The 16,146-nt window shown below is 37.6% G+C and overlaps 1 protein-coding gene across 1 annotated transcript in view; it reads left to right on the top strand.

The window, feature by feature from the left end:
• Window positions 1-8,649: 8,649 nt before the first annotated feature.
• Window positions 8,650-16,146, top strand: part of LOC104123326 (V-type proton ATPase subunit d 2) — a 20,024-nt gene continuing 12,527 nt past the window's right edge. Inside the window, exons 1-2 of the mRNA XM_009635564.2 lie at window positions 8,650-8,779; window positions 15,295-15,466. Of these exons, the coding sequence (XP_009633859.1) occupies window positions 8,650-8,779; window positions 15,295-15,466 (302 nt within the window). The remainder of the gene's footprint in view (window positions 8,780-15,294; window positions 15,467-16,146) is intronic.

Below are 16,146 nucleotides of genomic sequence, written 5' to 3'. Positions count from 1 at the left end.
TTATGACCGCGTGCTCTGGCAGCTCAGTCACCCATTGTACTGCAGAGTGCTGACGTACAGTTTTGTTTAACCAGGAATGAATAAAAGGGCTCAAAGAACTCTACATCCAGATTTCAAAAATACACAGCAATTGTTTAAAACCAACTCTGCCATTTCACTGAAGACTGAGTTTAATTTATGAATGAGATTACAGTGTGTCAGGGAGAGAGCAATCTATCAAAAGAAGAGCTTACATAGCTAGTAAGGTACTTATTAAATGTAGCAAAATATAATTTCTATGTGCTTTCTTTATAAATTTAGGATTTATTTTATCAGCCTTCCCAGCAGCAGTCCTAAGCTGTCTTTATTGTATCTAATGGTTATTTATTTTCTAATCCTTTTATATAATTAAACAAACACCATTTTCATTCTGCTACATGTGGAGGAAATAAAGTAAACAAATGTGTTAAATTCCTTCCTTGCTACAAAGCAAAATATGATATATTGATTTAATTTTATAAATGAATTCTGGTCATTACAGTAACCAATTGGTCTTTCAAAAACCATCAGACACCAAACAAATGCAAGATTGAAAGATAAAAGTCATTTTATAAATGATCAGAATAACACACATTTGGATATTACTTTCTAGGCCTGAAGCCAAAGAACTGGGATAACATAACAGGAGCAAATCAAGCTGTGAACTGAAATGTATGGATCAAAATGTAAAATAAATAAATAAATAGATATTATTGAGCACTCAATAAGAAATAAAAATCTATCACCTTGACATTTTCTTGTAAAATAATATTGTCAGCATTCTTCTGAAAATATTGTCCTGTAGAAAAGATTAATTAATCTTTTGATAAAGTATCATTATTCATGCAGGTATCAAGAGAAGGATCTCTTTGCCATAAATGTCATACCTTGAAAAATTCTAGATCTTACCACCAGTATTTCTGAATCAAAAATCTTGAGAAGATAGACTTGTGATTGAAAGGTTTCTTTTTTTTTTTTTTAATTTAAGGATCACTATCTTTGAAGTAATCTACCTTGAAAGAGATTTTTTAATAAAATGTAAAGAGATAATTGCAAAAATTTTCATTTACGTGGAATGATGTTTTGAAGAATTGTAACGACATAAGTATCTATGTAACAAATGAGCCAGCATTTGTTTTTCTTTCGTATTACATGTGTTAGGCACAAAAATATCTAAGTACTAAGTTGTTATTTGCCCTGTTTTCTGTGTTACGTTTTCCATCTGTTATATTGCATTCATGAAGATGAGGATAAAACAGAACTAAAATTAATATTCATACATTTGAATAATTCTTAATAGCTATCAGAGTTAGCAAAATGCTTATGAGAAATTGAAAATAAATATTCAAACTGAATAAAAATATATTCCCAAGTTTAAATGCCCCATTTACAACACATGCTGATTTAGCTCAGAATGTCCTTGCATATTTAAAGTTCCTGGCACCGCCAGCATTCTAAGAAGGATACTATTGCTCCATCTAGCGAAAAACTTGTAACACATCAGGCTTCAAGGCTGAACTGAACAACGTACTTTTTGAGTTTACCCGATTCATGTAGCCAGAAAAAATATATTCATCCCTGAGCCAAATTCTATTCATCCCTCTGTTAAAAGAGAGTTCTGGTTTTGCAGTACAACACAGATTTAAGACTTTATTCACAATCTTTTCAGATAAAAGCCATAAATGGAAAATTGAACTGTAATAAATATCACAAGAAATAGGATGTAGGAGATGTTCTCCATCACAAAGGACTGAAGTCATCCCAGTGTTCATCCCATCCCTGGTTGCGTCCTCTTGCTATAAAATCCTCTCTGGTCCCTACTGTTCATTTAGTATTTCTGCCTTATTCTTGCAGTTGTTCTTGAGAATTTTTAAGGACCTTTCCATCCTTTGGTAGAATCCTTCTTCCTTTTCAAACCCTATTGAAGTTATCCTCACAAATTTCAGTAACAGCCATTTCTCTCAATGTCTTCTTCCCCATATTCATTTTCTTAAATTGTGCTTTTTCATTTTCAGCAATACACATTCATATAATCTTCACTTCCTAAGCAGTGGAAAAGTCAACAGAGCTAAAAACTCTAGAAAACCATGCCCTTCAGAAAGATGAGGTCTTTTTCTTACCCGGGTGTTCCATTTCCAGTCAGGTCAGGACTTCGAAAAAATGGCTCCATGGCTCATTGGTTTTCAAATTCATTTTTGTGCTGTTTGTTCTACACTGAATACTGAAATGGAAAAAACCCAACACATTCATTCCGGACCCTACCTAGTATCTCCAATTAATGGAAGGTTTTTTTTGGGATTTCACATGTTAAATCATAGCCCTTTTTAGTCCCTTTGAAGAGACTCATCTTGCATTTGCGCACATTATTCCTACATGATGCATTGTACATTTTCCGTTTGTACATAATGTTTGTAGAATGTAAAATAACATGAGGATAGGCTAAGAGAACTGGGTTTCTTCAGCCTAGAGAAAAGCAGGCTTAGAGGTGATTTCATCACTATGTACCAGTACTTAAAGGGTAGTTACAAATAAGACGGAAACTCCCTTTTTACAAGGAGTCACATGGAGAGGACAAGGGGGAATGGACACAAGTTACTCTTGGGGAGATTCCAATTGGACATAAGAGGAAAATTTTTCACAATGAGAACAGTCAACCATTGGAATAAGATCCCCAGGGAAGTGGTTGATTCAGCTACACTGGACACTTTTAAGACTCAGATGGACAGGGTGCTGGGCCACCTTGTCTAGACTGTACTCCAACCTAGAAAGGTTGGACCACATGATCATTGAGGTCCCTCAGAGTGGGAGAGTTGGTACAGCAGAGAATTGTAAATGGAAGCAATGGACCACTTGCACTTCACATTGAGCACTTCATATTTTAAAGTTTTATCATCCTTATTTTGCTTTCAGGTTGTATCATGGATAAAACCTTCACGTACCTGAAGGAATCTAGAGATACTACCTGTTGATTGTGAATTTTGTGATGGTTAATGAATAACAGATCCATAAAGAAGAAAAAGGCTGCTCACCTGCATAAAAACTTCTCAGGAAGTGGACTAAAAATTAAAATAAGAGAAAAAAGACCTGACACGGTGCAGAGAAAGGCTTAAAGGCCTTAAAGATAAACACAGGATCTGAATTCTTGACATCCTCGTTAGAATTGGCCAGAACTTGAGTCCTGAGCAGAAGGCTGCTGAGTTCATGTGAATGTCAGCCCCTAAAAGTACAAATGTTTCACACCAAAGTAGCCCAATTTTGTAAGTGAGCGTATAAATTTTGTAAAATTCCAGCTTCCCTTCTGCAAGCATTCCAGAGCTTTGTTAATTCTCTCAAATCTGCTTTTCTCTAGGTTTACAGCTACTGATAATGATTTTCTCCTGGCTTCTCTCCACGGACTTACCACTTTAAGTCTCTGATAAAATCCTTCTTATTACACTGGCGTGTAATTCCTTGAACAAAGACCAAAAAACCAAAAGCCTTATTGACCTGCAAAGCTGCTAGATTATCTTTTGAATGCAAGGGGGGGGGGGGGGGGGGAAAACTTAAGGAAACTCTGTGATATTTTATAACATCAGTGTGTGATGTTTGTGAAACCAATATCAAAATAACACTTCTAACAAGGAACAGGAGTAAAAGATGTATTTTATGTAAATTCAGTCAAAAGCTAATCACATGATAGGATCATAATTGCTGTGAAGACTCTCAGCAAAGACTGTAAATTGGCTGGGGGGCAGGTTAGTACTGGGTGTGTCAGCTAGGTACAACATTTTTGTTGGCACGAGATTATTGCCTCCTGTGCATAAGGGCCTAGCTATCAATAACATCTGCATGGGAATGCACCTTTATCATGCTATAAAAATAGCTAGAAAGCATGGCAGCTGGATTGTGTCTGTACAGGTATAGCCTATCATAACTCTCAATTTTAATATATTTTATGAAAATATTAAATATACTATTTATTTTGTATATATATGTATTAAGCAGTCACAGATACAACTGCATTTGGGATGTTTCTTCATGGCTGAGAACAGTTCAGCAAAGCTCAGAAACTGGGACAAATACAATTGTGTTAGCTGTAGTTGAGCTATGCTTCTGCTACCCATGATGGCACACTTCTAGATACTTCGAGTGCTAGGGTACATGGGGTACCTAATTGAGTTGGATATTCATCCTACATGAGCTGCAGGCGCTCAACACCTCAGAAAGGCTGAATCTCAGTTTACATATTGCAGTCAGAATTGTCCTACTATTATTTCAGAAAATGATGGATTTCAACAGATCATATTTTCGAAGGATTTTTAGGAATCCATCATCCATCCACACCCATCAGAAATTTACAGCAGAACATTTTAGAATTTAGAGAGTTTAAGAAGTTTTGATGTATTGGGCTTCAATGCCAGTGTAAAGATATGTAACAAAAAAACCCCACTAGAAACATTCTATTCCAGAAGTCTCTAGATCAGTTTCGATACTATTAAGTTGCATTAGAAAATTAAAATAGCTTTAATCTGAATAGTGCACACAGCTCATAACAATTTTTACCTAGCTGATCTAAAAAAACCCCAAACCTATTTTTTTGTGGGGACGGAACCAGATGAAAGAACAGGTTATCTTTTTAAAAATACTTCTGATTTATAAGCAAGGGAGGTGCATTTTCCACTGACAGGATAGGAAATATAGAACCAGTGTTAGGTCAAAAATCTCCCACATCCAAGTAAATAGCGTCAATATATACAGATGAAGAAATCTGTTTCACCCACACATTGAAGCAGCACGAGGTACTGATACAGTGAATCTGGCACACATAACGCTAATTATACGTGTAAGTAATTGCACAGTGAAGACTTAAGTTAATTTTGTTTCTGGATAAGCAAAACCACAATTTAAGCCTGGCTAAACCTGTTATAAATAGAATTCTAAATGAGATTCCAAGATGAATAAAATAGCATCTTTTAGTACTCCTAATGAAAAAAAGAGTAACTTTGAATTCATGTGATTTAGGATCAACACTCCACTGGTACATCACCACTTACTCACTCTTCTGCTGATTCTTTGTCATTTGTTTTTCATTATTAACCTCGTGGCAAGGAGCTGCCAACAGTGTTAAAAAAAGAAAAAAAAAGAGGAAGCTCAGAAAAAAATCTGTGGATATATTGTTTGCCACTTCTGAGTGACAAATATATGTGTTTTTTATTATTAACTTTAGATTAGCTGAACACAAATTTAAAAACCCAGAACTTTCTTCATATTTCCTTCCAATTTAGTTTCTCTCAGTGGAGGTAAAAAAAAAAAACCCCAAACCTGAAGAAAGGTGGTTTATAGCAGTGTTATGATGACCTCTTGTGGTTAAAAAATACATCCACCGTGTTCCACAGTTTCTCAAAAACTGTCAGTATCAAAGGCTAAATTCTTCTCTTTGGTCAGTTTTGTCTTGCTAACTCTACTTAAGTGAATTAACTTCTCCTCCCAAACATGCTATCAGTATTTGTCTAGCTCACTGCTAAAAAATTCTTTTAAAAATATCTTAACCTTTGCACTCCACAAACTTAACAGGTGAGAGTATCATATTTTCTCACATGGTAATTTGTTAAAGCCAATTCACAGCTCTATATAAATAAATTCATTAATATAAAGAACTATAATTAAAAAAAAAATTACCCACCACAAATTGTTAAAGAAATTAGATGGTACTAACCATTCATTATAAGAAATTAGAGCAGTATGTATTGAACATGATATTGATAATTACAACAATATATATTGAACATATATATTTTTAGATAAAATTTTAGTACATTAGCTAATTACATGTATCATGTTGAAATTGCTGCTAGCTGTCTCCTTTCACCAATTTTTCTTGTAACTGAGTGTTTTCTGATGTTGTTGAATGCAGTCCATCAACCTGGACCATAACATCTGACACCTTATCCCCTAGCAAGACCTTAGCCTGATTTTGCAATTTCCTGAAATAATTCAAAATTACACAGATTTCATGAAATAACTTTGCTGAGTGATTACACTTAAACGATGTTCCTGACAGTATTTATGGATCTCGTGGTAGTGCTTTCTCGCTGGAGGATCACCGGTGGTGGCATTTGCACCTGCCAGGCAGTATTCAGATGACCCCACACCTTACTAAATTTGGGATCTATTGCAAGGCCATTTCTGCACTGGCTCTGCTGCCTGAAGTTTTGGAAGCTCGTCGGCAGTGTAACCTTGGACTGCCACCAGCTGGATATGTGCCACATTCTGATGCGCTGTGATTGCAGCTGGGGGAGGCCTGAACTCAGCTGCTGTGAGACATTACTGGTTTATGTAACACACACTTTAGAGATGTGTGGGTTAAAAACAAACATTGCTCTTAGTGTACACAATAACAAGTCCCTTGTATTATTACCTCTCCTCATTTCTTTTCCTTGAAAAAATTAATCAGAGGCTGCTGAGCTTAACACGCTAGAACAATGGTGACAGCAACAAAAAAAAAAAAAAGCAGTTTTAAGTTAAAATGTGGTTATCTCCATGTGTCAGAAAGCAAACACTGACAGTGGTCATGTATCCTGAAAAAACTCTGTGGCCTTTGAAACATCATGAAGAAACTTCTTCCAACAACTCTGGCATGAGGAGGTTCTGAGCACTGCCAGCACGCAGACCTGGGAGACAAAACCGAATTGTTCGTGTGGGGCAGGGAGCTGTTTTATTTCTGTTGTCTGATAGGCCTAACCTGTTTCATTTTCTTTAGCTCAGATAACTCTGCAATGCTAAGAACTGACCGACTCAAACTGGAAGCCTAATTTACAAGGAGCAAACTTCAATACTCTGGGCACCATTTGAACTCTCAACTAATTACATTTTGCGTACCTGAGCATGTGATTTTTTAAATGACTAAATGCTGTCATTATTTCTCCTGCAATTGGTGACAGGCGTGGTAATAACCAGCCTGAGACAATTTTAGTTCGACCCTCAAGGTGCAGTAATATTACTGCCTTGGCTGAGCCTGGCCTGCCGGAGGCTCCTGGCCAGCCAGCCAGCCAAGAAGCCAGCTAGCTAGTGACCTTCTTCCTAGGGTAGGCAGCAGGTGGCTGCTTGGCAGCAAACACCCAGGCACCTCATGCCTTGTTGTATGGCCTACAAAGCCTTGTCGTGGCCAGGAGCAAGGTGGTATAGACGGGAATCACCTGGTGAACACCAAGCTGTCATTGGTCTCTCAGCTCCCAGGATAGGGGTGAAAGTCTTGTCCCCGTGCCAACTCACAGCTCTCACTGCAGCCACATTTCAACGCAAGGGATCAATAGAAAAGCCAAGCCACGTGTCATCAGCTGACACAATACACCAAACGTGTTCAAAGCACTGAAAAGTGAGTCTAAGTGTTGAGATGTGGATGGCAGACAGCTGTTGTAGTTTCTGTAGCTGCTCCAACCATGCAGCAATCTTCAGATACCTCATTGACATGTTCCTGAGCTTCAGTTAACTACATATCTAAATATCACCTAGTGTGTGATAAGACTTTCCCTTCCAGCAAAGCTTGCAGACATATGCTGTGTATACTAGCGAATTTAGGGAGAAAAGGGACTTTTTGTGTTGATTACAGAAGCATAGCCACTTTGAACTGTCAGCTTTGGGGCACCTGAACCTGAAAGATTTAGCAGTTCAGCATAAAAGTCTAATAAAAGTATAAAAAAAAAGAAAGTATAAAAAAAGTATAAAAAAGTTCAGTATTAATGTCTATAAAAGTATAAAAATCTGAAAGACTTAACAGTTCAGTATAAAAGTCACTGACAGATTTAGCAGTTTTGAGTTTAAATTGAATCAAAATCAGGGAGTCTAAAATGGCTCTAAATCTGCATTATTGAAATCAAGATTCTTATTTTTATAATCTTCATTTTGTAAGAGAAAAAAATATAAGCTATTTCCACATCTTAGTGAATATAACCAGAGTATTTTGATTGGAACTTTGACAAACTATAGTTTTGAGGTAAGTTCTGGATACTCGCTTTAAAGGCTAATGAAAGTCAAAGCCTTCAAAGACCTTTCACCGATGGGCATGATTAGAAGGATCTTATAATTCATATACATATTTATTGATAGAGATGAGAAGCAGAAAATTTCCAGCAATCAAAAATGTTAATAAACAAAAGGTATACAGAGACACTAAAAAAACATCTGAGTTCCTTGAATAGGCTATGTTCTACCACAGCCCACCATTTTAGTGCGGAAATATTTTTTCAATAGGTATTCACAAATAACTTCCTGCTTATAATATATTTAAGAAATACAAAAATGCTACGAAGCTCTGTAATCTGCTTTCTCATTCTCCAATCAGTACAGAGCATTCTTGTAAACAATGGTTAAAGTTTATACCTCCTTTTTGGCTTCTCTTTCAACAATAATAGGTTAATTTTCTGGCTCAGATGGGAGGGAGTTGGATTTGCTCGCGGGCTGTTGTGTAAGCATCAACTATACTGGAACTACACTAGGAGAAAGAAACAGGAAGAAACCAGTTGGTAAAACACCATCATAGGCTGGCAGGAAATCAGTGACTATTTGTCACTCCTTCCAAAGAGGAGAAAAACAGTTAGTGGCAAATATTCAGTACCATCAAGTATCCAGCAGAGAGATAATCTCCCTTTCTCCATGCCGGGATACTCAGAGTTTTACTTCAATGTGGACCATGGCTACTTGGAGGGTCTGGTCCGAGGGTTCAAAGCTGGGATCTTGACAAGTGCAGACTATGTCAATTTAGCACAGTGCGAGACACTAGAAGGTAAGTCTGCTGGTTTATTTTATTTAGGAAGAAATACTGTTGCTTAGACCTTTGAAGAAGTGAAGGTAAAAGACTGAAGTATTAAGAGCTTATCTAAAAAACCAAAGATAACCTTGATGTGCTTTGAAGAACTGTTCTCATATTTAAGTTAATAGCTTTCCATAGAAATTACCCTAGGTTTGTACAGACTGTGATTTGCAAAGCAATACAGATGATGGAATTTTCTAGTTTACTGATAAAGTTTGGAAATCTCATTCATAGAGTTCCTATGGAGACTGGTAACCTTCTCACAGATTTTAACCACAATATAGAACAGGTCAAGCACAGAAATTTAATATAATTTCAGTTGGAAAAAAATAGTTCACAAAATCATATTAAAAGCTTGCAATTTGGCACTGAGCTTCTCTATAAAAGACGTAATTTTAGTACTTTATTACTTCACGAGTTTTAAGGTAGTGGGGGACATTCTACTTACCAGGAAGAGAAAACTAGATGCCACAAAGATAAAACTGAACTATTATCAAGCTTTAAAAAAAAAAAAAAAAGAAGGTTTTTTCCAAGGTGACTTTGCTACAGTAATAAAGAGAACACACGCTAGTTTCCAAAACAGCTTTCTGTGGCCCAGACTGGTCACAGCCTGATGAAGACAGACTTGTACAAAGAATCATATGACATACCTCTAGACATTTGGCAGGAAAAAAATGCAACAGAAAAAAAAATAACCTTCCTAAAGGAACATAAAATTTCTTTCCCTGACTTCAAATAAAATCTATGATTGTACATTGAAATAATTTCTATAACTTGCAGTATATTAGATTCATTTCAAAAAGGAACAAGCAGAAACAATAAGCTCACTCTGTTTTAAGCATCGGTTGCTTTGTGTATGCAGTAATGGGTTTGGGAAAATGAGAAGTGCAGAATCCGATGATCACAGAATCACAGAATGGCAAGGGTTGGAAGGGACCTCGCAAAATCGTCCAGTCCAACCCTCCTGCTAAAGCAGGTTCACCCAGAGCAGGTTGCACAGGACTTCATCCAGGTGGGTTTTGCATATCTCCAAAGAAGGAAACTCCACAATCTCCCCTGGCAGCCTGTTCCAGTGCTCTGTCACCATCAAAGTAAAGAAGTTCTTCCTCATATTCAGCTGAAACCTCTTATGCTTCAGTTTGTGTCCATTGCCCCTTGTCCTGTCGCTGGGCACCACTGCAAAGAGTCTGGCTCCGTCCTCGTGACTTCCACCCTTAAGATATTTGTACGTGTTGATGAGATCCCCTCTCAGTCTTCTCCTCTTCAGGCTAAACAAGCCCAGCTCTCTCAGCCTTTCCTCACGGGGGAGATGCTCCAGTCCCCTCATCATTGTTGCCCTCCTCTGGACTCTCTCTAGGAGTTCCTCATCTTTCTTGAACCAGGGGGCCCAGAACTGGACACAGTACTCCAGGTGGGGTCTCACCAGGGCAGAGTAGAGGGGGAGGATAACCTCCCTCGACCTGCTGGCCACACTCCTCCTAATGCACCTCAGGATACCATTGGCCTTCTTGGCAACAAGGGCACACTGCTGGCTCATGGTCAGCTTATCATCCACCAGGACTCCCAGGTCCCTGTCGGCAGAGCTGCTTTCCAGCAGGTCAGCCCCCAGCCTGTACTGGTGCATGGGGTTAAACCTCCCCAGGTGCAGCACTTGACACTTGCCCGTGTTGAACTTTATCAGGTATACAACCAAGTTTTGAGGCTCTCTAAACTAGTAATAGAATAATGATGTAAGTCTGGGAAGGTTGCATGCCATTCATCTTGCAGATTAAAAGAACTACATTTAAATATATACATGTAGGTATTTACCTGTCAGCAGGATAAAGTTCCCCTCATAAAGAAGAGGTTGTCAGTACAGTCAATGGGATCTAGAGACTATTCAACTGACCAAGTGCATGTACTTACTTTGGCTGATAAGCTGGAGAGCTGTATCAGCTCTTCATTTCGTACAATGGCAGTCTAGACACACAGAACACATGTATACACTTACTCTGAGAACTGAACTCTATTCCTTATGTCAGCTGGAAAAAACCCAACAGTTTCTGTAGCCTGTTTGTACCAGCAGTTGTGATCTATGTAACTTTAAGACTCTACTGACACTCTTGATATTGTATTTAATTGCTTAAGTCAAAAAGTCCTGCTCCATGAATATATAGACTTCAGGAAAAGCTAACAGAGCTTCAAACATCTATAAAAGACACAAAGGACAGAATGATGGAATTATTAAACCTTGCTCTTACTCCACTTGTCTGCAGAGAAGCTCAATAAATGATGCCCATGAAGAAAAAAAAAAAAAAAAACAACATAAAATTCTGGTTACCTCTGAATAAGGTGAAAATATACAGGTTTAAATATTTTTAAAAACATACAAGAAAAAAAATTTCCCTCATCCTTCCCAGAAGAATCCTTGCTCATGCTAAGTTAAGAATAATTAAGAAAAGCTATCTAAATTTTAAGTCACACTACAAGAAAGTTATTTATAACCAGGAATTAGTTTTCAAACATTTCTGAGATATATAAACCTTCAACATTATAAAGAGCATGTGACAGATGGACAGATCACAATACGGAGAGAAAATCCCTTTCTAAGTAAGATGTACAGTAGAAAGAACAATGACTTTTTTATTTTTGAACCTTCTTTCTAATGTTCATTCAGTTTTAGAATGCAAATTATTTCAGCAACAGAAGCAGCAGCCTTCACCAACCCGCCTACAAGCACATCCCTACTACCCACTGTCGCTTCCCTTTTTCCTCTACTCAGCTACATCTCTCTCTCCATTGTAATATTTTCTACTTCTTTCAGACAGCTAACAGATTCCGACCAGTTATCTATCAAATGTATTATTTATAATAAAAATATGAGAAATATTGGTTTTGTACACAAGGCTAAATACACTTGTCTCTCTAAAGTAAAAAAATGGAGCTTTAGGCATACATTGTATTTTGTTTCTGGTTAAAAGATCCAGCATATGGATTTGTACCGTAGTACTATTGTGCTTGTCCAATAGTGCCTTCAGTTCTTGTCTTCACACTAAAAGGTAATAAATTTACCGCATTCTGCACTCTGTGGCATGGCACCACACCACAAAAACTGGCCTAAGTTAAAAATATTATAAATATGCTTAAACAAACAAGCAGAAACAAAATCAAAACAACCCCAAGTAACCCATAAATAGATTCAAAAAGATCTTTTAATTTCAAAGTGGTTTTGATATCTCTAGAGGGGAAACCATAATGTCAGTACAGAAGAACCACAAGAAAAACTGCAGGCTAGTGCTTTACATCTGCTTGATAATCACAGCATAAGTACAGCAGTGAGAGGGAATGAAATAAAGGAGGATGCTAATTGTCTTACGATACCACTGTGTTCTCCTGATTCAGGGCCACACAGAGAGAAGAGGCCTTCAACTTAACTTAGACATGCTTTTGGGCTGGTTTGAATTATTATAATTTCCATGGAGCCACCTCGTGGGCTGATATACTGGCTGAAAACTCTACTACATGGCATGCTGCTAGTTTGGCCCTATGTCATCATCTGTTTCAGGGGAATAGGATCCTCGGGGGAGCTCTGCTGGTAGTCACAGAAGTAGAATATGGGGCAGGGGGGGAGGGAGGGGATGGGTTAAATTCAGCACTTTATTCTTTCCTTGATTCCTTGTGTGATGGAAAAGCTACTGCTTTCTAGAACGGACACTAGGTCACAGAAAGACAAGCAGCCCAGCTCTGCTCCAACCAACATCACTGAAATAAGTTCACTTAACTTGCCAGAGCCAGGACGCATCAGCACGCGGTGGCTGAAATAACAGTGTAACTGAAAACTGGGGGTAGCTGGCTATCAAAGCAAGGAGCCAGACAAGACTCTATGTGCTTGATGCCGAGAGACCAGGTTCACGCTTTGTTCAAGTTCTCTCAATATTCCTTCTTTCTGATCAGCATCATTCCTGTCTTAATGGCATTCATCTTAAATTAGTCTCCCTCTGCACATTAATTCCCTTCAGACATACTGTTTGTTGTGTTTGGTTGCTGTTCAATTGTGAGTAATATCACGTAATTTAAAATCACATAATTTAAAGTCATACATTTCCTACATATGATTTCCCTGCATACATTTGTATGAGGAAATACATGATGCAGATGGATGGCAATAATACTGACAGCTGAAATACAGGGATTTTCTTTCCTAGGGATCTTGTGGACATGTTAAAAAGCCCAGGGTTGTGTGTAGGTCTCCACGCGTCCCTGAGAAAAGGAGCATCTACCATCACTAAAAAGTTTTGGTGAACAGGAATGTTTGAAGCCCCTGTAATGCTCAGCCACCTCCTCTTGCCCCTGCCAGGCCATCGGGCCACGTTACTAGTACAAGTGTCTGACTGTGTTAGTTCCCAGGTCTTATTTATGCCAACAGCCAAAAGAATATCACTTAAGACCAGTGGAGCAGTCTCTGAGCTGCACTGAACTCCGACACGGTGTGAACTCTGATTATGACATTCCTGATTGATACTATATGGTATTGGAGCTGGTGGATGGATATTTTATCACTTGTTTTGGCCAAGGCCATGAGATAGGGATGAATACGGTTTCTTACATACAGTATGCATGTTGGCACTTGTTAAATCATTGAGAAGAAATACTTCTCTAAAGCAAGCTGTGGAAGTGACAGGGTCATAATTCCAGTATTCCTGGGCATAGTATTTTCCTTTGTAGCTTTTGAGAGCCAGGTGGGGCTATTTAATGTGCTACAGCTAATATTTTTCATGTCTTACATTAGGGCATGGGTTTTGAAGCCACTCAGTCAGTAAGAGAACTAAGGCAACACGGTCGTGTCAAACTACTCTCAGTCAGCTGGGTTTGGTTTCTGTTCATCTCGTGATGATGTTAAATACACTTCAGAATGGTCAATATTTGAGGTTTGTAGTCTGCTTTAGGTGATAAACCTCTGAAAACCACCGTGTTTGGAATGCATTTACAGAATATGACTCAAGGTATCAGTGGTTCGTCTGAAAAGGAATTGAGGCAAGCTGGAATTCAGCTCTCTGCATGTAATGAGGTAGTAATATCTAATCCTACCATACGCCAAGTATTTTTACCTTTTTTGCAATAAAAAGAGAAAGTAAAAATCAGTTTTCACAGGAAACGTAGATGTGATATGAAAATATTACTGATTTTTTTAAAAGCTGGTCTTACATATTTAGACTCATTTCTGAGCATAATTCAGTGGTTTATTTGTATCTTAATCTTTCTTACCTTTCTCTCTTTCTTGAATTAAGTGGTTTTCTTTTTTCATATTTGGATTCTCTTTCTTCTTCCTACATGGAAGCCTGTACTGAAATCATGGCTATTTCCTAGTTTCTGGCTCTGACCATTGAAAGACCAATTACATCTGCCTTCTTTTGTCAATGGTTTTGTGGCAACCTATATAATTTTAAGAAGCAACTTTTTCTGAGTCAGTGGGAGTGTTGCTGTCCTTTTCCCTAAATATCACTTCCGATTTTATCTGGAAATCCAACCATTATGAATACCCAAAACATATAACATTATCTCAATCTATAATTTACAGTAGTTTTAATATAGCCTTTGAACATAATTATGCAATACAGCAGGGGCTTTCCTAAAAGGAAATGTTAAACTGCTTTGAACACTAAGAACTGATTCAAACCCTTACTTTTGCCTCATGGTGGAAAATGTCCAATCAATTCTTTGATATTGCAAAATCTTCTTTCAACTTTGCTGTCTAATCAACCCATTTTCCTCGGTTATCAGGGTCAGGAGCTCAGACAGAATATATCATGATAACCTAAGTTTCTGGAACAGTTTCCTAGGACCTGTTAGTAGCAGCCATAAATCAGACAAAGCCAAACCAGAAATGCTAAGGGAGTGTAATTGGGCCTTTTCAAGTGCTCCACTGCAGAAGCCATTTGGAGCCCAGAATCTGGGCCAGGCAAGATGTGTTCTCTCCTCTTCTTCAGGCAGTCTGATAACGTAAGATCATAGTCTTAACTGAGATTGAAATGTTTCATATGAAAATTTAAGATCTTAACAAAGTTAAAGGATGATTCCTACTGATGCATAACAGTCCATAGGAATGCAGGAGACAAAACAACCGACATATGGTGCAAGAGTGGTGCACTGAATAAATCAGAGAAATGAAAACATTGAACAAACCTGATTGGGAAGGGGCTCAGGACAGTAGTAATTAACACTGTGCCTGGTGTGGCTGGAAACTAAAGTTGCCAGTGAAACTTCTGACAAAGGTATAATTTATTTGTGCTTTCATGTGGTATGCAGTAAGTCTTACTGGTAGAAGGTAGTAAAAATTTGCAGTAATTATGCATTTACTCTATGTTAAATCTACAGCAAAACCTTTTCAGTAGAGTATGATCAGACCCTTAATATGAAAATATAATGTTAGAAATTAACATTTTTTTGTTTGTTTTGTAGACAATATAGCAACAGCTTATTCTCATGATTTTCCTTGGATCTAATTTCAGATCTGAAGTTACATCTACAGACTACAGACTATGGTAACTTCTTGGCTAATGAAACTGGCCCTCTCACTGTTTCCACCATCGACGATAAACTAAAAGCAAAACTACTCACAGAATTTCATTACTTTAGAAACCATGCTTTTGAACCACTTGCCACTTTTCTGAATTTTATCACGTAAGTAATGTTACCCCATAGCTTACCACATAGACTTAAAGCAAAAGCATAGCTACAAGTTAAAAGAGTGTAAATGCATTGTACTTGAACCTCTATTAAGTTTCAAAAATTAGCAAAAATACACATATGAAGAGCTGTTGTCTTTGCAACTACTTATTTTAAAGAACACAAGCAGATTTTTTCTGTGTACAGTGGCAGGAAGAGTGGTAGAGATTGAGAAAAATGGTTATAATTTTCAAACATTTAAGTCAGAGAACTTGCAAAACTGAAGTTTGTGGGAGTGACTCATGCAAGATTAGCAATTTCATGACGTACAGGGCAGTGATTTAATTCCTAGGCATGTGGCAAGTTCTAGATTTTTTTTAAAGGGAGAAAAACTTCATGTTGTGTATAGCAAGATACTTGGATCCAAGTAGGTTTTTCAGAAAGTAAACGTGCTATTTGATGCCACAAAAAGTTCTGATCTCAGTACAGTCATAAACATAGAAAATTTGTCAGTGAATGGCTTAAACAACATAAAGAACCAGGATATTTTACCTAACTGTTTACTCCCTTGATCTTTTTAATATTTTATAACACGAACACTAGATTGTTCAGCTTACTTTTAAGGAGTATTTTATCATTACAGCAAAATAAAGTATCATTATTCTTTTTTTTTTGGGGGGGGGGGGGGGGGGGGG

The sequence above is a fragment of the Egretta garzetta genome, unplaced genomic scaffold (assembly GCF_000687185.1).
Source record: "Egretta garzetta isolate BGI_Z169 unplaced genomic scaffold, ASM68718v1 scaffold453, whole genome shotgun sequence".
Lineage (NCBI taxonomy): Eukaryota > Metazoa > Chordata > Aves > Pelecaniformes > Ardeidae > Egretta > Egretta garzetta.
Note: the sequence above shows the minus strand (reverse complement) of the source record. Positions and strands in the feature narration are given on the sequence as shown.